The sequence below is a fragment of the Pempheris klunzingeri genome, chromosome 13, assembly GCF_042242105.1.
Source record: "Pempheris klunzingeri isolate RE-2024b chromosome 13, fPemKlu1.hap1, whole genome shotgun sequence".
Classification (NCBI taxonomy): Eukaryota; Metazoa; Chordata; class Actinopteri; order Acropomatiformes; family Pempheridae; genus Pempheris; species Pempheris klunzingeri.
Window position 1 is genome coordinate 3,948,474 of NC_092024.1, and position 20,093 is coordinate 3,968,566.

Here is a 20,093-nt window from a genome sequence, read left to right on the forward strand (position 1 = left end):
TACGGGCTCCTCGTCAACTGCTCCATGATTACTTCTCTACGCCTCGGGTCATGCTTAAGAGAAAATGGCATACAGATGGAGGGCCTATCCACAGCCAAATGTTACTCACAATAACATGGTAATTCAAGGAGTGGTTGGGAATTGAATCATTGGCTTCATGAGACTTTGCTTAGGAAACTGGATGGGAGCTTCTTACTGAATCCACAGTGGGACTTCAGTGGAATATTATGTATATTCAACAAGAAAATGGCATTTTCATCCATCTGTTAGCTGTGCCTGCTGAGCCTTGTGGGTCATGGGTGAAACGACATTTGTCAAAACTAATAGACATCCAGTAAATATACACAGCGCGGGTATGCGTCTATATCTGCATTAGGCTGATGTTTATTGACTTGTATGAAGTTTAGTGTGACCCAGAGATGTAACTGCCTTGTGTTGACTGTAGCTTTCCTAGCCTTCAGCCTCTTTAAATCTTAACTCAAATCTTACAGGATGGGAGCAGTGTAGATGTAAACACTGGCCAGGTGATGTCGTCCGAGTACAAATTTGTCATGTCTAAATCTTTACCTCTGTATAAATATAAAAGCTAGAAAAGTTTCCTCTGACAAAGTAAAAAGAATTTCAGTTTTCATCAATGATCTCATTTAGTAATTACAGCCCCTGTGTTTCTGTGTATAGGTAACATTATAGCGTCGTCCTATGTTTTGATCATGTCACACACGTCTTGAAACTGTGAACACAACTACTTCAGTGGATGTTAAAGCATATTGTGTCAATTATACCCTGCGGATCGCTTGTATTGGCTAGTTTTGTACCGAACTGAACCTAACAGCTCGGACCAACAACAGACTAAATTTATACCCGAGCTGAAGGTAGTCTAAATCACTTACTGTTGTGCCTGCAGTCTTTGAACTGTGACGCATTCACTTACTGACGCACTGAAGCGCATTAGAACTGTAATGTATTGCTAAACTATCACTCAGGAAAAGGGTGAACACACGACGCGGTCGGTGACTACGAATCTTTGAACTCAGCCGGACTAAACAACGTGATTCAACATCAGCGAAGTGATTTGTGATTTCAGCATTTAACTTGAGTCCACAAAAAACAGGATGAAATCCATTTTGTCTTGATGACGTCAGACTCTTTCAAATGTTTGGACACCTATTCATCATTTCCTCCTCAAACATTAAGTAGTTCCAGTGGTTATTCCCCGTGCTATGAATACGACATAATAAATAGCAACCTTGTGCCAAAGGCTCCACCCTGAAACTCCTGTAAACCAGAGAGCAGACTCCCATAGGCCCTCTGAGGTTGTTCACACCCTCACAGGAAGCAACAGTACTTGGCTTTCTTTAACTACAGACGCAGGATGCCTGGAAGAACCGGATACTCTCCTTATTAGAGATGACGCAGTATCGGTATTAGTATGTAGTCAGTGATACACTAAAGGAAGCAGGTTAAAGCTGCACAACAGCTCGTTGTTATTATTATTAAAATAATTGGATTTGTGCAAAATAATAATGTGTCACTGACTATGTCTAAGTGTGTAAGTGGTGCTAATTATCACGAGCACACACAATGTAAAGAAAACTTCAATATGGAGTTCGACAATTTGGAAAAAAATCATGTGACTACAGACTTTAAAGTCACTGCTTTGAGCCGTCAAGTTGTTCGACAATATTGTCGGAAAACTGAGCGTGTGATAATGGAATTGGAATTTAGTCAAATTACTAAAAGCATGGATGAAAACAATGGCTCACTATGGCAGTGGGAGATAAGTGTGAACTGACTTTTAACTAATCGAGACAGCAACCTGGCTGGTTTACCTGTCAATCTTCACACCCAACATGAGAATTTCATTAGACATAATCTACGGCATCTTAATCAGAGGGCAGGGTTTAGTTTAGTGATTCATGTAAAAAAAGAGAACATTGCTTGATGTGCCCTGGTAGCCTGATGGCTAGGACACATCCACTCCAGCTGGGGACCTGCAAGTCACGAACCCTCTTTCCCTCCATGGTTCCCATCTCTCTCCACTGTCAGCTCCAAAACAAATAAAGATTCACCTTTCCTGCTTGTTGCGTTGTGATGTGTACGATAAGCTTCATTAGTGTGTCGGTGCACACAGCCACATTCTACACAGCAGGACTGATGCCTCCCATTAAAATCATATAACAACAAGAACAGACTTTTTTGCAGACAGACCTAGTTGGACCCTTTTTAGTAGCAGCACAGTTTATTGGTTATCAGCCTCACCGGTGCCGTTGGTGTCAACCATGAGACCCTGGTTGACGTGGCTCTGTATGAGGAGGAGAGTCTGCTCGAAGATCTCCCCGGCACGCGCCTGCTCCACTGTGTAGGGGTCACGTGGATACCGGAAAAGAGCTAGTAACTCTCCTGGGGTACGAGGCTGACTGGAGGCAGGAGGGATAGAGAGAGATAGGGTGTAAGGGACATGGGGAGGAATAAAAGAGTGATGAAAGAGAAGGGACAATGAATGTGATATTATATATGGAGAAAAACGAACGGAGAGTTCTAACAATTAAAAGCCCCAAACATCTTAGCCAGTTCACTCACGACTTGGACCTCCGTCATGAGCACGTCACTGAGTTTATGCGCCTAACTGTGCGGCGTTCCTGCTTTCACTCCCTCTTGAAGAGCACTGGACCGTTTTACTATTACCTCGAGCTATTTTAAAACATGTTCTCGGGTCCAGCCTTTAAAGCTCAGCCAGAGTTGGACTTAAGGGTGTGGCAAACCATGAAGCGGCGTGCCAGATCCACAGGTGCGAGATGAAAAACAAAAAGGAAAAACTGTCTCATTCTGCAGGCACATTTAGATTATGACATAATGCACATGCAAGCCAAGGTTTTTGTGAAACATGAACACCTTCACATCTTAATGGGTTAAGTAAGTAATTCAAATAATGAAAGTAAATAATTGACATAGCTGGATTTGTGGTACAACAACATTTACACTCCCTAGGCATATATTCTATGATATGTTCTATGAGCAGCATATGAAATGTATGATATTAATAACTATTCTATAATAATAACACTCCCATAGCGACATCATAATGCTACGTCATCATCATCATCATCCACACACAATACTTTGAAAAGCATTTTTTTTTTTTAAAGTAAATTCTCTCTGTGGTTTTCCTGCCTCCTACAGCCGACACCATTTACATTAGTGTGAAGCCAGGAGAGCTGCCTCCACTGATTAAAGTTGTATTTACACCATTATATTTGTGTGGGAAACATTGCCGCCTTAATTACATTTAGTTTTGATAATTTGAAAAAGCTGGCTCTACGGACGCCTGTTGTTTGGATCCTGAACAGCTGCTGCCATAAACAAACAAACTCAAGGTCCGACTGAATCTCAGCAGCGGCGCAGCCAATGTGCTTTGTGATCAGAGCAGCGAGCGCTACAAGCTTTTCTCCTGACACGCTCTCATTCTCCAAAGCCATTCTGTTCTTTTGTTCTTTTCCCAAACCACGTTCAGAGACCCTGGTGCGATCAGCCAAGGAAGAGGCTGCCCCTCTTAATCTGTTATCGTCATTGAAGCGAGCCGGAAATCCCCTAACCTCAATTTGCATTTTTTTGCATTTGTCCTCTTCGTGCGTGTCTATGTGTGTGTGTGTTTGTGCACTGTGCATGCCTGTGTGGGCAAAGTGTTTGTGTGTGCGTGCCAAGAAAAACACAACTGCGAACCACCTCATTCGAGATGATGGAAATACATTTGAGCCATATTGAAACCACCTACATCTCTGACATACGGTGCAATGAACAAAGACTTCGGGACACATTTAGTTCTTTTATCATCCTGAAACTGATTTACGTTGATGCCTCAATTAAAAGAGGGCTAGGCTTGTACAAACAGTGACGCATTTTGACTACTGTCAGTCAAGATAGCTCGCCCTAACGGACCGTTTCTTATTGGAGCGTTCTTGATCTGAGAATTTAAAAACTGCAAAACTTGCAGTGCGCTGAAATATGGAACTGCAGCAATATTAGCAGCCCTCCTGAATGGCCACGCTCATTCCCCTGAAGGCTCTGACTCAGGCTCAGAACATTCAAGTCATGCGCCAAGATGATGTGAGAAAAGGCTATTTGTATTAAAAGTCAGGCCCCATGAGCATGTAGCTCTGGAATGACTCTGTATAAGGCAACAAAGTCTAATTAGTATAACTGCAAAAGGACTAATGGCATAATGATGACGGATGGAGTTTTATAGAGTTATGCAAGTATATATGACGCTGTAGACTCAGTGTCTAGTAAATGTAAGCCTAAAAAGCACTAAGCACTGGCTGCACACGGCCTTCTCTGTACAGCAGACCTTGAATGGTGAGAATGAGCAACACATTGCAAATCGGAATCTCCAGTGTCTTAGGGAAGAGCTTTGTTGGGTAAACGGTGCCCTTCAACGCACGGCTGACACATAAACATGACCTGATGGTGCGAGTGCTAACCTCTGCATATTCTGTGACTACACCCCCCCCCCAAACTGTGTGCTCAACACATCACAAGCCCAAGTCATTTGGGTATTTTATGAGTGACCTCTTAAGGCAGACTAATATGGAGTCTTAATTTGCACTACAATTCTATTACAAGATTACACATGATGGTATTTGAATTCTATTTGACCTAAGTGTCACTCTGTGTGTGTGTGTATGTGTGTGTGTGTGTGTGTGTGTGTGCGTGCGTATCTTACCCATCAAAGAGACGTCTCCTTGTTGATTCAATAGCACTGTCCACGTTCCGGATGGCCTGCTCTATGGACGTGCTCACAAAGGTGTCCCCCTCTCTGCTGACTGCAGGAACTGTCACAGGGGGACAGACCGGCTGATTAGAACCAAGGTGAATCAGGTTACATGAATTCAATATATTCGGATCTGCAACTTTATTGAGGAGTATAGCGAGCTTGGTCAACATAACCAACAAAGAATATGTTTTCTACCTTCTCATTTTGTGGCTCGGTCATTTAATTAAATTAAATTTAATTTAATGAAGGATAAGCAGTACAGATGTATGTTTACATTTTTATAAATGTATTTATGCTATTTACATAACCCAGTGCCTATGCATTATATGCTTTAACATACATGAGGTTAAGAAGACAAAGCTTAGGCCCAAAAGTGCTCTTTCCTTCCAGCTGAATAGCGTAAGTGACTCTTCAGGTGCTGCACTTCAGCCTCCCTCTTGAAGCTGGAGTGAGCACAGTTCTGGCACGCTCCCGCATCGTAGTGTGCCATTGAAAACAGCGAGGTTGTGACGTGAAGGGCTGAGAGAGTCCAACAACAACTGAGCAATTGATACAGTTTATGGTTCACCAGCAGAGTGCTGTGGTCTGACCTGAGCAATCTCAGCAGGAAACACCAACACACACAGGGAAGAGCTGACAGGAATCTGATAGCATTGCAGCAGAGTGTGACTAGATTACTGATTGACTTACTTGGAGGGAACAAGATCAACAGAGGCCCTCTTACTCCCAGTGTGAACTAATGGGACAATATACACTGAACACACAAAAGATTACCTCTCTTGATGGCGACTTGGAGCCCCTTTAGCATTATGCAAATGACCTGTCTAACAGTTTGCAGATACATTTCCAGCTCCCCTGCTTCACTGTCTCTTCTTTGTGACTTGTAAATATTTAATCAGAGACATCAAGGATAATGGTTTTGACATGGATTCGCCACATTAGTGCTGCACGGAGGGAGGGAGTGTGCTGTGTTTTGTACACTGAGCGTGAAGTCCACTGCTGTATTTTTATTCTGTGAGCAAATTGGTGTCTTGTGCATGCAGCAGTTAACTGAAGTACAATGCAGGTCACAGTACGCGGAACATATTTTCATAATCACTCACCATAAGGGCTTCATCACGGTATCACATCATTTTCTGTTCATTCAAAAACAGATTTACAAATGACAGAACATCACAGTTCATCTAAAGTTTTATCACCCATGTGACCAACTGTGCTACAGCACGAGTGATAAAGAACATGTTTATCCTCACTCGCTAACATGACGCACTGGCCCTAAACCCATGAAGCGAAATGGGAGCAGAAACAGCGTCAGGTTTCGTGTCTTACCTGTGACAGTAAGCACCATGCTGGCAACCTGGTAGCCGATGGGATTGCGGGCCACACACTCGTAGCGCCCCCCATCAGCGGTGCCCACATCCTTCACCTCCAGATAACCCTCAGGGCTGATGTGAAACTTGCCGCTCTCTGTCACCTGTACACCATCCTGGGAGAAAGTGTGTGTGTGGGGGGGGGGGCGGGACACAGAGCAAAGGTCACGACCCTGGGAGCTGGCATGTGGACGAGGGTACCAAATTGCAAGACAAGGATTAAAAGAAGGGGCGTGTTACGTTTGAAACACTGAGCTGTTTGTGAAGCATATTATTAGCTGGGGAACTCTGTTGTCATCATTTGCACGAAAGGACAAATAAAGAAACCAAACACAGTTTCCTGGCTCCAGTCCCCCTCTCTTCTTCACCGCTTCTCTTTCCACTATTTCAGCACTTCTAACCTTATGACCTCTGTGGTGATGAGGCGACTGGCACCTTAATCAGCCATCAGGAGCTTTATCATCTAACCTTGTTCCAGGTGAGGACAGGCTGTGGCTGGCCTTGAGCGCTGCAGGGAATCTGGACGTCCTGGCCAGACTCCACCGTCAGGTCCCTTGGAGCATTTGTGAAAACAGGCGTTACTGAATGAGTTAAAACATACACACACACATGCGCATGTGTTAATGATTATACACCAGTGCTCAAAGTGCTGTACATGTAAAGTGCATTTTGCAATCAATCACAGCAGACGTAACACTCTGAGACTCATTTGAACATTTTACTGTCCTGCATATGCTCACAGAGAATACACACATTCACTCTTTCCTCTATTACGAGCCTGCGAAACATTAAACAGTTTAAAGTCAGGGTGGAGTCCGAGGGGAAAAGGAAATAATGCATTGCTTCATGCAAATGAGCAAATGAGCAATTGCTGAAAGTTGTGCTGAAATTCCTGCACTAGTTTTTACCCTTTTTTGTCTTTAAACAAGAAACTTTAACACGTTTGTGATCCACGCACACACAAGTGCACACACTGTCAATCACATAAAGTGAAAAGAGCTGTTTTCCACTAGACTAGGTCAACAATCACTAGCTGCACCTTGAGAGAATCACATGCCCACACACACACTGTGTGGGTAATTGTTAGAGAGTGATTCAATGTGTCATACTGTCTGAGTTTCATGATAAAACCCTTCCACAGCTGAGGTTTTTTGGTGCGAGAGGGTGGATATTTGCCCCCCACACACGCAATGGTCAAATTCCTTTATGGTTCCCATGTAGCAGCCTGTAGTGAGCCACCTGGCAACGGGAAAGTCCCACAAGTTTTAGTGGAAGAGGAGGCAGTTTCATAGTAGTCTGATACTAATTAAGTGTCAACCTTTAAATCAAAGTTGAACTTTCTAAAACACAGGTTTCACTGCTGTGTACAATACACGGCGTCAAAGCTGCAGGCAGTGAGTTGTTAGTATCACACTGCGTCGCAGAAGTGTGTGAATGTGAAGACAGCAACACACAACCTGCTAATAACAATACAGGGATACTGAGATATATCCCGAACTACCAGCATGCTGCTACACATCCAAAGTAAAAAAAAATAAAAAACGCATCATGTTAATCAGCTAGTTTCACTTTCTTCTATTACTTTGTCTGTTCCTCTGCACGGCGTTCTTAGCATGAGACAGTCATCACATACTGCCAGCTTGGTTGTGGGCTTGTACAGCACTTTAAAAGTGTGGGGCCATTATGCAACGTGTACTTTGAGCCATGTTAACAGCCATTACTACATGGAAAAACATGGTGTCATCACAGGATTACAGACTGCCATGCTTTCCTGTGCTACACCAAGCCTGTAATTTAAGTAATACACACACACACACACACACACACACACACACACACACAAAATACAACCATCTGCACACGGGAAAAAAGCAGTGAGGCGAACCGACTTATATATTTTTCTACTGAATAAAAATTCATGCAAACACGTAGATGCGTGCAGAATTGATTACAATATGGTGCAGGGTTAGGATGATACTGTGTAGTGCAGGACCTAGCCCACACAAATGAACCACACACACTCACACACACACACACACACACACACACACACACACACACACACACACACACACACACACACACACACACACACACACACACACACACACACACACACACACACACACACACACACACACACACACAGCTATATGTCTTCCAGTGTACACATGCCTTGCATGTGTAAACAACAAATCAGCTGCTAATGGAGAGTACGGCACCACTCCCATCCTCTTCATGTTTTACCACCTAGCCCTCCTCCCTCCTCCCTCCTCCCCCTCCTACACAATCACACAGTGTGTGAAGGGGGCTGTTCAGCAGCTACACAAACAGCCCGTGTGTGACAGCCATGTTTCAGCCATATTTTGCAGTCATCTGTTTTGCAGAACAAATTGGCTGCTCGTTAACCACGGCAGCCGGTTGGGTCCACCAGCAGTTTGACAGCTCGATCGTCGCTCCAACTTGTAGTTTACTGAACCTTATCAAATGTAACTGTAACCTGAGGCATGTTTCGCTTCTAGTACTCATTATTATGTCCTTCATTTATTGTGGGGCCTTACCCTACACCCTCACCTCTCTGCTGGATGCTGAGCTGTACAGCAGTGCGCACAGTTCCCACAGGGCTGACCGCCTGGCACTCATACTGGCCCTCGTCGTGGGCTGCCACTCGAGTGATGCGGAGAGTGCCAGAGGACAGGACTACGTGACGGCGGTCTATGGGTAATGGACTGCCCCCGCGTGTCCAGGCGATCACCGGCTGGGGGTAACCACTTGCCTCGCAAGGGAAGTCCACCGTGTGACCCTCCAGGACTGACTGATCCTGTGGTGTGACTGTGAGGTGGGGGACCGCTGGAGGCAGAAGGGGAAAAAAAAAAAAGGTGCTTAATTATGTATGAACATTAAATCTTGCTGCTCAGGAGCCTTTGTCAGTAAATCAATTAGAGAGACTGATCATTTCAGTAACTGTCAGATAACGACAACTGAGAAGATGAGACACACTAAGACACATTAACAGACAAAACTTTGGTGACTGAAAACCGATATCAGCAAAGGTCTGGATCAACAGTGAGACAGTGCACGCTAAATCAGAAAGTCCTTTTTGTTTGGATTGAATACGGAACGAATTGTGATTCCTACCTTGCACGATGATATATGCTGTAGCGTGTATGGTATCGACATTATTGGAGGCAAAGCAGGTATATTGTCCTCCGTCAGCCTGGACAACGTTCTGGATATAAAGCCCTCCGGAGGGGGTGATATTGATGCGAGCGTCGTTGGGCAGGGGTGTCCGATCACCCTTTGTCCAGGAGACCCGAGGCTGCGGCTGGCCTGTGGCGCTGCACTCCAGGGTCACACTCTCTCCCACGAGTACCTCAGTGTTCTGGGGCTGGATCACAAAACTTGGCCGAGCTGGAGGAGCGTGGGAACGGGCTTAAATTAATTATGTGACAGGTTATAACATATTTCATTCTTCAGTGTATTAGGAAACTAGTGCGTGAAAATAAATGGTGGCAAAATGTTCAAAGGAAGGCTAGCGAGAAACATGTGCATTTGAAAGGCCGGTTCATGCACAAAGACCAGCTTTGTATATTTCTGTCAATAACGCCACTTTGGCTACCGCTAAAACATCAACAACCTATGTGAATCACAAAATGCGGTTTAGTCGTGTCCATATTTGGCCAGTGATTACAGTGGAGTCAGAGGAAATATGTACACAGCGAGGGGCCTGGCGTTTACAATCACACAGGGACAGGAAACGCACAACATCTGCTCTCAGAAACTGTTCCTTAACAAGGGGGTAATCACTCGGGCCATGTGTCACCCGGCAACGACCCGCGGGTCATCTAGAGACAGCCGCGCTAATCTCCCACAGTAACAGCTACAGGCCTCTGACTGATTGATGTATGAGAAGTGTTTGTGTGTGTATGTGGCAGGAAGAGTAACAGAGAGGACAGAATGTACTGTGTGTGTGTGTGTGTGTGTGTGTGTGTGTGTGTGTGTGTGTGTGTGGAAGGAAACTGTCACACGAAAGCTCGCAGGCTTTGTTCACAGCTCAGTGGACCATCCCAGTTATCTGACCTGCTGACCATCCCTGAACACCGACGGTAACCACACGGTGCACATACCTTACTGTAACCTGGCGATAGAGAGCATTTCATGTTTCATGTACATGTCAGTATTACCCACAGTGAACGGGGGCCCTGAATCTGGACAGTCCATGTCATGCCCACGTCGGTTAATTAGCTCCGACGTCGACGGAGATGTCTACATGAGATGCAGCGCGATGCAGGTTCATTAGTTTAACAGGTTGTCTGTGATGAGCGAAGTCGAGATTAAAAGCAGCCACTTACAAGGGGCCCCGAAATATCGCAGTGTGACCTGCGAGGTCTTGACCTCCCCGGCCACGTTCTTGGCCATGCATTGGTAGACTCCCTGGTCCGTTTCCCTGGTGTCCTGGATCATCAGCGTCCCGTCTTCCAGCAGGTTCAGACGGCTGTCGTCACGCATGTTTAGAGCATTGCTGTCAGGAGGAGACACGCATCACAACAACATAAATCAATGAATTAAATCCTTAATTCTTAAATTCCACATAATCTTTGCACCTTTAGAGATAATTGCAGAATTATTGGCATGTATTCGATCGTTAAACCAGCTAAAAACGGTGAGGGGAAGTGTTTGATCGCTGAACATGGTCACTACAAGTGTCTTACTTGTTCCTGAGCCAGATGATCTGTGGTTTAGGGTTGCCTTCGGCCCTACAGGTGAAGTAGACAGTGTTCCCTGATGTAACATCGACATCCTGGGGCTCTGAGGTGATCCGAGGAACCTCTGAAGAAAAAGGTCACATTGGAGAATGGGAAATCAAATTAGCGTGTGGAGATGCATGTCGTTTCATTTGTATGTGCTTGAACGCTGCACAAATCAGCAAACCTAAATCTGTCTGCACCAGGCCTCTAGTAAATCTGTCTGGTCTTTCCCAGGCTGGGTGAGGAGGCTGAAGGAAATCAATTTGCCTTGAATGTTTGGGAAGGTGCTCAACGACAATAGCCCACACACCCCCGCCACACTTTCTCTGAGGAAGTACCCACCTCCACACTATACACATTGAGATAACCCCTGCCCCAGTAGAAAGTCAGGAATCCCACACTCGGCCATCAACATGCAGTATGAAGAATGTGTGGCTTCTCTCCTACAGGCAATCCACGGGATGCAGATAAATGTGTGCACACCAGATAAACCAAAGCCAAACTCTTAACAAGCTACAGAAATTCAGAATATCAGAGGACCACATGACTCCACTCTGACACTGGAGATTGTAATTGCAGTGGGTTGGAAGTCCTGCTTGTGGTAACCTGACCTCCACTGTGGTCCAATAAGGAGACAAGGCTGCTTATTGAGTACCACTTGTTCAGGGAGGTGGCACTCCAACTCAAAGAGTCGTTGTTTTGACAGCTGCTCAACCCGCCGTGTATTGTTCGGCCCAATCTGAAGGAGGGAAGAAGGAGCACAAGGAGCGGGGGTGGAATGGCTTCCACCATGTTTTTAAGCAGACATTCTTCCTCTGCCATCTTGCTATGCAGACAGATGGGGGGGGGGGGGGGGGGGGGGTTACATTGAGCAAGAATGGGCAAGTTGGGGCCATCAAATTAGCTGCTGAGATTTAAATGTGGTTGGGTTACAGTCAGCTGCCAGCTAGCTTGCCTGCTTGGCTCAGAGTAGAGCATTCAGAGGGAACTGGAGGAAACACAGAGCTAAGACAGCTGAATTTACTGCTACAGGAGCTAACTGCCTGTCATAGACACCAATTGAAAATCAGCCATAAAGACTTACAGTGCAATGTGGACTTTTTTTTTTTTTTACATCCCTTCCCTCATGTTTTAGTGTATATACACACACACACACACACAAACTGTACATATAAGTATGATGAGATAGTGATATACTAAGTGAGATTACATGACTACACACAGGTGACTATGGCGGACTAGTATGATCTGTGACTCATCAGACCAAAGAATTTCATTTTAAATCCAGCTAAAACAAGAGCTTCTCAAGTGATTAGAATTAAGAGATGGATAAACATCAAAGGTCTTTAGTCTCAGACAGCCGTACTGTCTCAGGTCTCTATAGGTTACTGAATCACTCCTCCTCTTGTTCAACATCCACACTCATTCCCAAATGGGAAGAGACTGGGAAGTCTTCAGTAAGAGTCAGGCCAGTAAGATTCACTCCCTCCAGACTCTTTTGACTTGTGTGGCCCCTGCAGTCAACTTGTTCTGGATAGAGGTGCTACATTCAATATCAGTAATTATGAATATAAACTTCTCTCCACATCCTGCTGTTTGCCTGCTGGGGTCTGTGGCTGTACAGTGACACCAATACAAATAATTAACTAAATGATGTAATTAATTATGTGGTGCTGTAGTCACACACACACACACACACACACACACACACACACACCGCCCACAAAATGGACTGAGCAGCGGTGGTCTGATGACGCAGAGACCAGAGGCCAAATTGAGGGGGTCCTCTTACCCAGAGACCAGAGACACAGCTGGTCGTGTGTGACGAGTGAAACAGCTGGGTGTCTGCAGACCTCAGACACAAAGAGAGGATACACCTGCTTATGTGTCTGAGTGTCTGCGCGTACGTGTGAGACGGTGATCAAACATGCTACGTGCTGGCAGGAAGGCTGGAGGCTTTGTATGTAGATGGAGTTGGGAAAGTCCGTATAAGAACGGGAACATGGAAAACATGCGCATGTTGCTATGCAACCATGTCTGTATGGTTTCGTGTATTCTTGCCAAGATGTTCCTCTCAGTTGTCCCAATGTGAAAGTGAATTAGGTTTCAATAAAGTGGCTTCCAACATGGCTTTACATGCCCTGCATGCTGTCTATGTTGCAGCACAGATACAAAGATAATCAGGCTAATTTCCAAACATTATTTAGGTGCATATTCTCAAATATATTTTACATTTTAAAATATATACCTAAAACTGATCAATTCACTGATATTCCTAGAATCCCCACACTAATCCACTCCTGCTTTTTCTCTGCATACCACAGTTGAGCTCCTCGGCGGTGAGCGTTGCCACCGATCTGCCCTGCAGGCGGCTGGGGTAGTCACAGGTGGCGGCAGCCTGGGCATTGCCTGACTCCGCATACTGCTTCAACAAGTCAGCCAGCCACAGCAGCTCACAGTCACAGTTTAATGCATTGGAATCCAGGCGCCTGAACACACAGACAACATGCAAAAACACATATACACATAGCAAATGAGAAATGGGCACGTAGTTCATACAGTACACGACATGTAACTGTGGAGTTGTGCATGCAGCTGTGCTGTGTAAATCATCTCTCGTAGTTTATGAACTAAAACTGGTCTGGCACAGCCAGGCCCAGCCCAGCTTGGTCCAGACAGTGGGGCTCACCAGGGCCATACTGGAAGACACTGTCCTCCTGCTGTGGGAAACTATCTCCCTGCTTGGCCTCATCCTCTGCTAACTGATCCAGCTTTCAGTTCCACCACAATGTGTCCATTATCCATGACATGGCTTTCAGAAAACTTAACTGGCATCTACATTTATGAGGCTCTTTTTTAATAAACATGTTTGAAAGCCCAAAGCCCAACTGATTTTTTACATACATACACACACATGTACATACATACTTATATACATATTCACAAACACACACACTAACACTGGATGCCATCCAGTAATCAGACAGTCTACTACAGTTTCTCTGACTATCTCTGCTCGAGCTCGCTGGCCTGGGTTCTAACAGATGCTAAAAGGTCATTCATGGCAGAGAAACGAGGGGAGAAAACAGTGGGCTGAGGCCAAACTGCTGATTGCTCTTTACTGTATGTTGGCTGGAGGAGGATGGAGTTTGAAGCTATATTAGAAATAGCTGGCCTCATGTTGTAAATTCTCAAATCGCAGGGAAAATTAAGTATCTTTTGTGCAAGATGGACAGTAGAATTTTCATTTTCTTTGGATTTGTCATCCCACTCCACCCGACACAGTCGCTTCCAATCTCCGCTGCAGCTGCCTCAAGGAGACAACAGTAAAAAATGGCGGGAATAACCGGGCTGTGACGGAATCTTGCAGCCAAAGAAGCGTGAGAACAGTGTGGCGTGGTTACATGGCACGTAACTGACAAACAGATCCCAGTTGATACTGGGTGTCATGGGAGTAAACTACAGACACTGGTAGACATGCACTCTCACACACATGTTTCAGGGACATTTCCACTTACAATCGCTTCATGGCCTGAAGATGAGAGAAGGTTCCTGGAACCAACTGGGTGATTCTGTTGTTGTGTAAAAACCTGGATGAGAGACAGAAAGACTGAAGATCAGAGTTCATAAGTGCATACCTGTGTGTAGCAGGCTGGGAAAAGTACCCAAAGACTCCATTCATTAAAGTCCATCAGTGGCTTATGGCCGTATTCGTGTCATGTGTTTTTTTGTTTGCAACAGCAGCTGACCCTGGAGACGTGTATTCCTTAGCTAAAAGCAGACATCAAAACATTTTCCTGTTTATGTAAAGCTCCACTCAAAAACTTCCACTTAATCTTAATAATCTCTGATGCAGTTCTTCATCTTCAGTCTCCACCTGTAGGCAACCGATCGACAGATATGTTCTCCGGTCACTTTGCCAGCGTGACTGCTTTGACCGTGACCATGGAGACGTTCCCCAACAAGCTGCTCAGAATGCGCATCTGGGAATTCCTTCCCTCCCCGTTCCCTCATCTCTCTCACCCTCTCCAGAGACTGGGAAGTATGGATATACTGGGCAGCCACTGGCCCATAAACAGCAACAATGAAACAGGAATTTAACAGGACTTTCTTGAAACCTCAGACATCTGGTGGAGAGTTTTATATCAGGAAAGTTCATATCCAGAGTGTTCGCAGGCAGTGCTGTGAACTCACAGGCCACATATAAAACAGCTTTAAATCCCTTACACAGATAGCTGATTGATTTATTGATTGTTTAGGATAAACACAAGTTAAGACCAAAGCAATCAGCGATGGGTGATGGACGCCATGTCCAGAATGCCATCCCTATCGGTCACTGCAATCAGCTCAGCTCGGAGTTTAGTGAAGCCATCATGTGCTCTTGACCTTTGATGCAACCCAGAACTTAAAAGTTGTGATCTTACAACAGTCCGTCTTGTTTCTTTTTCATTGTCCAAATGTGAGTGTTTCTGGAAGCAGCATAAATAGAAAAAAAAAAGGTGCGATACAATAATTCATCCCGTCATTGTTATGTCTGTGTCATTTCCTGACATGGGCCTGGAAACAGCTGATCTTGACTTGTCCTGCTCTACGGAGCGAAAGGAACGCTTGCATCATCTAACACGACAAACAAAATGAGCCTGGCAGGGACTAAATCAGTCAGGGATCAACTCCCAGAACCAGCTATCGTTACTGTATCGCTGTTGGAAGCAACAACAAACCAACTTCTAACTAAACAGGGCTTCTTAGGAAGCATTTGGGCCGTAATGATTTATAGCTGTCGTTGTGCTGCATTCTGCTGGTCATTTCAGCGTCATGCTAAGCAAAGTTTGGAGCTGCCTCACACTTAATTCCATACTGAGTACATCATGCTGATTATTGCTTTCTGGTTTCTATCAAATGTCCAGCAGATCATCCAGTCCATTCATTTATGTGAGAAAAATGTTGGAAAAATGCTTTTTCCTCCTGAAAGAGGTCTGTTTTAGGAGAACGTTGGGTAAAAGGTTAGAGTAAATTAACTTACAGTCGTTCCAGCTTTGGAAGGTGGGTGAATGATTCTGGTTCCAAAGACTCGATGTTGTTGAAGTGCAGATACCTGGAGGAGAACAGAGTGTAGACAAAGCACAGTAAAACTGATTAGGGCTCCTTGGATGACTGCTTATACTTTCATTGTCCTAGTAGTCCCTTAGAGGTGGGTAAATCGGACCAGTGTTGTGCCCCCCCCACAGTTACTGAGTGATATCTGGCTTTAGATGAATGCAGATAGACTGGATTCATGTGCTCGGTCTATACATCTATGGCTGAATTTGAAGTGGGATCGCCCACTGGTGAAAGCAAGAACAATGACTATCTCATGGAATACAGACATTATGTATGCTCCAAAACAGAAATCAAACCACATGCTAACAAAATAGGTTTATGGAAATGACATCCGACTGGTGGCTGCATGGTAACTGTGAGGGTTCGGTTAATCTGCTTGTTTGGACAGGGGAAAGCAACAATCAAAGCAGCTGCGGCAGCAAAAAAGACAGACGAGAAAAACTAAAGCAGCATAGAACGGAAAATAAAATGCAATGTTCCTCAAGATGTCTTCCACACAAGAAAATCCATTTTGGATTTGTCTTTTAGTGTACCTCTACGGGCTGTACTGGAGATCCAACATTGTGTTTTTGGCTGTTGCCTAAAATATTAAAATACCGTATGTTGTTGAGGGGCCAGAGCAGAATAACACAACACAGCCCAGATAGGTTTGATAAACCAACAGAGCCACTTAATCCCCCCTTTAGGATCAATCAGGATCCCACACACATGATTCTGTTACACTTGCAAAAGCATATGTGATCCAGAACAGATTTAGCTGGCAGTTACAGTTTTAACTGTAAAGAGGACTAGAAGACGTCCTACTTCTGATGATAATTTTGCAGTAAAGCAGTGATCCTGTGTGATCCTCCTGTTGTTCCTGACAAAGATAAATGTCGGTGGCTCATACAGGAATTCAAGCACATACGGGTGTTTTTTCTTCCCCCAAAATAAGCATGTGACATCAGGCTTTGGCATCTGTTGCCCAGTGGGGATGTAGAGGAACCATTAAAGTGTATGCAATCTGGCTCAGAACTTGTCATCCACATAAAAAAAAAAAAAGCTTTCATTATTGTAGCAAAATTCAAAACAGCTGCAAGGCATGAAGCCTGATGTTAGAATTGGTTTTACTTGGTGAATTAGCCATTTGTTCTCTGTTATAGGGAAGTACAGTAAGTCACGTCTCCTCCAACAGTACAGAAAGCCTAATTCAGACAAGGTGTCAGCCATGTTAGCTGTGATGATGACAAACTGGCTTATCGACATACGACGGGGATCATTTCTGCTGAGTTCATATTAATTCATATTTCTAACAATCAACAATTCCTAATGTGTTTTTCTTGTCGAACGTGCGAGCGTGCAAAGAGACAAGCGCTGTTTGTAAAAGCGGCACACAGCTTTTCTTACAGGAAGCAGTTGAAATGTATGCACAGGCTAAACATACGTGATACTCCTCGAACTTCTCACAAATAAACACTCAAGAGCAGATTACAGCAAAATCGCAGCAGAAGTGGGTTTCTGCAGAAGCAGGACGGCACGCAATGCGAGTCAGTGCCTTGCTCTGCAGCAGAAGCTCTGTATCTAGCGGCACGCAGCTAGATATCATGCTTTAAGCTTCACACGGGGGGGGTGGGGGGTGGGGGTGGTGGTGGTGGTGCATATCTTTCGTCCTGACTGCAAGACATGCGACTCATGCAGAAGGGTCAAAGAGGGTCAGCGCGGCACACACAAGGGTGGGTGCACACACGGCATGCATGGCGTGGGTGGAAAAGTGAAAAGAGGGGCGCAAGTAGAGGGGTGGGGGGGGGGGTGCCACTGTAATAAAAACTAATTGAACAGATCTATCATGATACCTGTATAAGGCCTACACAGTCACGTCACAAAACTGTCCTAAAAAGGATGCCAGCATCCGTGACGTGCCTCGCTGCTGCGTCACACGACGTGGCGTGTAAAGGTAGACCAGGTAGACCTTGTCAGGCTTCATGAATTGTTTAAAACAGTATGTCGGGGGAGGAGGGGGGGGGGGGAGGGGTATTTCACAGACAGAGAGACAGGAGGTGGGAGGAGGAGCAGTAGGGCGAGCAGAAGGAAAAGATGGACGAGGAAGTTGGTCACTTACAGTTGCTCAAGAGAGACAAGCCCCTTAAATGCTTGTCTGTCAATTGATTGGATTTCATTCTTGTACAAATAGCTGAAAGGAGAGATATCAGTAACATTAGTAACACACACACACTCACACGGGATCATCTCAACTCTGCCTGGGCATCATGAGAGAAAGTAGAGAGGATCTGATCGATTGTTTAGTTGCCCTTTTTAAGATGATGTGCTACAGTATGTTTTCTTCTAGATGGAAATGCAGAGACCCACATCTTGTCAGTGGAGCAGACACTGTGCTAGCCTGCTTCGTGGAGATCAGCAGCTGCAGCTACACAGTGGAGGATAATGTATGTCTGAGCTCACTGTGGTGCGATAACTGTTATTTACACATTTCATTTTCACAATCTAATCCTCACTTACAGATGTGCATCAATATGCAGAAACTAGACATTTTCTATGTTTTCCTCGGATGGCGGCGTGTGACGGCACACATCACTGGATTTGGTGAGTGTTCACGGTGACAGTAGAAAAATGATGCCAAACATCACACAGGAATCAGGTCAATATTGGCAACAATGAAACAAGTTAACACACAACTCATCAAGACTTTTACCAGAATAATTAATTACTCTATATCACTCATGGAAATATAGAGGAACACACATTTAGTTAGAGTCCTTACATCATATTGTATTGTGTATGTTGACACTGACAGACTTGGACAGCTCAGGAAAAAGGTGGGAAATGTACCTGTGATGATGGCGTATGCATCAAATGGACAAACAGTAAATATGACATCACAAATGACTTGTGTCTCCACTCTTTTCACCGACTTCCTTACACAAAGTCGAAACAGACTGAGGTCAAATGCAGCCTGTATTAGATCAACATGGTATTTTACACTGAAAAGAAAACAAAAAAACATGCTTTCCCCTCCATCATACATGTGTAAAGAAACCTGACACTAGAACAGCAGAGGCTTTCAGCTGTCCGCCCCTTCACGTCCCACCACTGCGCTCATGACGAGACACGATGAGAGATACAGATCTCCCCTCAGCACAAGTGATGCCGGGTATGGAAAAATAAACACCGCCCTTTTTATCACCGCGCACACTTCTCAGCGCTGTAATCTGCCTGTGGTGACGCTATCGTGTTTCCTAACGGATGAAAGATTCAGCAACAACTTTATCGTGTGTCACATGATAAACGACAAACTGAACTAAAAGCCATAACTAAGAAACTAGGAAACAAACCAAAACTGTTGTTGTTATATTTCAATGCAGAGCTGTTTTCTAAAAAACGATGATGTCAAAAGGCCAGCTAGGATTATTACCTTGTATAAACAGTTAAGGAAATTACATTTCTGGCTTCAGCTTTGAGAAACGCCTCTGCAGGAGGCTGACGGCTACACGAATGAACGTGAAACAGGGCTCACTGCAGCTTTTGCTCCTCATGTGGGAAACTGGATTTGGAGGTTGCGGGCTGGGATCTCAAGGGGCTTCACTTCAACGAGCAGATACGCTTTAGTGGTAACACTCATCAAAAAGCAGACAGTATGCGCTTAAACGGCCTTTTCTTTACCCAGGAAATATGTCATGTTGAAACCGCGCACTCAAGAACAACTCACTTTGTTCAGCGCTGCTTTTGTTCAGTTTTTGCTTTAAGACCCTGGAGGATTCCCCCCCCCCCCCCCCCGCCTGCTACTGATCACTCCATTAAATTGTCTGCATCGTCTTTCACAGGAACAATAGCTACATGTGCTAAAGGAAACCTACACTGATGAGCTTTGATGTAAGTACAGAACCAAACAGATAATTCTTCTTATAATAAACACGCTGGAAGACAAATACAGATGGATGTAAGGCAACTAAATAATTGGAGAAGGATAAAACAAACAGTGAAGGGTTCCCACATGAGGCACGGTGACCTCTCTTTGACTTGTTTATGGACTTGGTTGGGGGGGCTGGGGGGGGTTGTATAGACACTACCCAGCCATTAGGTTTGGACTACGTGAAAAGATGACAGGGA

General features: G+C 44.8%; 1 protein-coding gene across 1 annotated transcript in view; it reads right to left on the minus strand.

Moving 5' to 3' along the window:
* Window positions 1–20,093, minus strand: part of LOC139212137 (peroxidasin) — a 45,052-nt gene that overhangs the window by 11,700 nt on the left and 13,259 nt on the right. Inside the window, exons 4-15 of the mRNA XM_070842609.1 lie at window positions 18,088–18,159; window positions 15,913–15,984; window positions 14,408–14,479; window positions 13,209–13,378; window positions 10,854–10,971; window positions 10,494–10,663; window positions 9,280–9,552; window positions 8,716–8,991; window positions 6,610–6,722; window positions 6,101–6,257; window positions 4,721–4,829; window positions 2,260–2,417 (exon numbers count right to left, since the gene is read on the minus strand). Coding sequence (XP_070698710.1) covers window positions 2,260–2,417; window positions 4,721–4,829; window positions 6,101–6,257; window positions 6,610–6,722; window positions 8,716–8,991; window positions 9,280–9,552; window positions 10,494–10,663; window positions 10,854–10,971; window positions 13,209–13,378; window positions 14,408–14,479; window positions 15,913–15,984; window positions 18,088–18,159 — 1,760 coding nt within the window. The remainder of the gene's footprint in view (window positions 1–2,259; window positions 2,418–4,720; window positions 4,830–6,100; window positions 6,258–6,609; window positions 6,723–8,715; window positions 8,992–9,279; window positions 9,553–10,493; window positions 10,664–10,853; window positions 10,972–13,208; window positions 13,379–14,407; window positions 14,480–15,912; window positions 15,985–18,087; window positions 18,160–20,093) is intronic.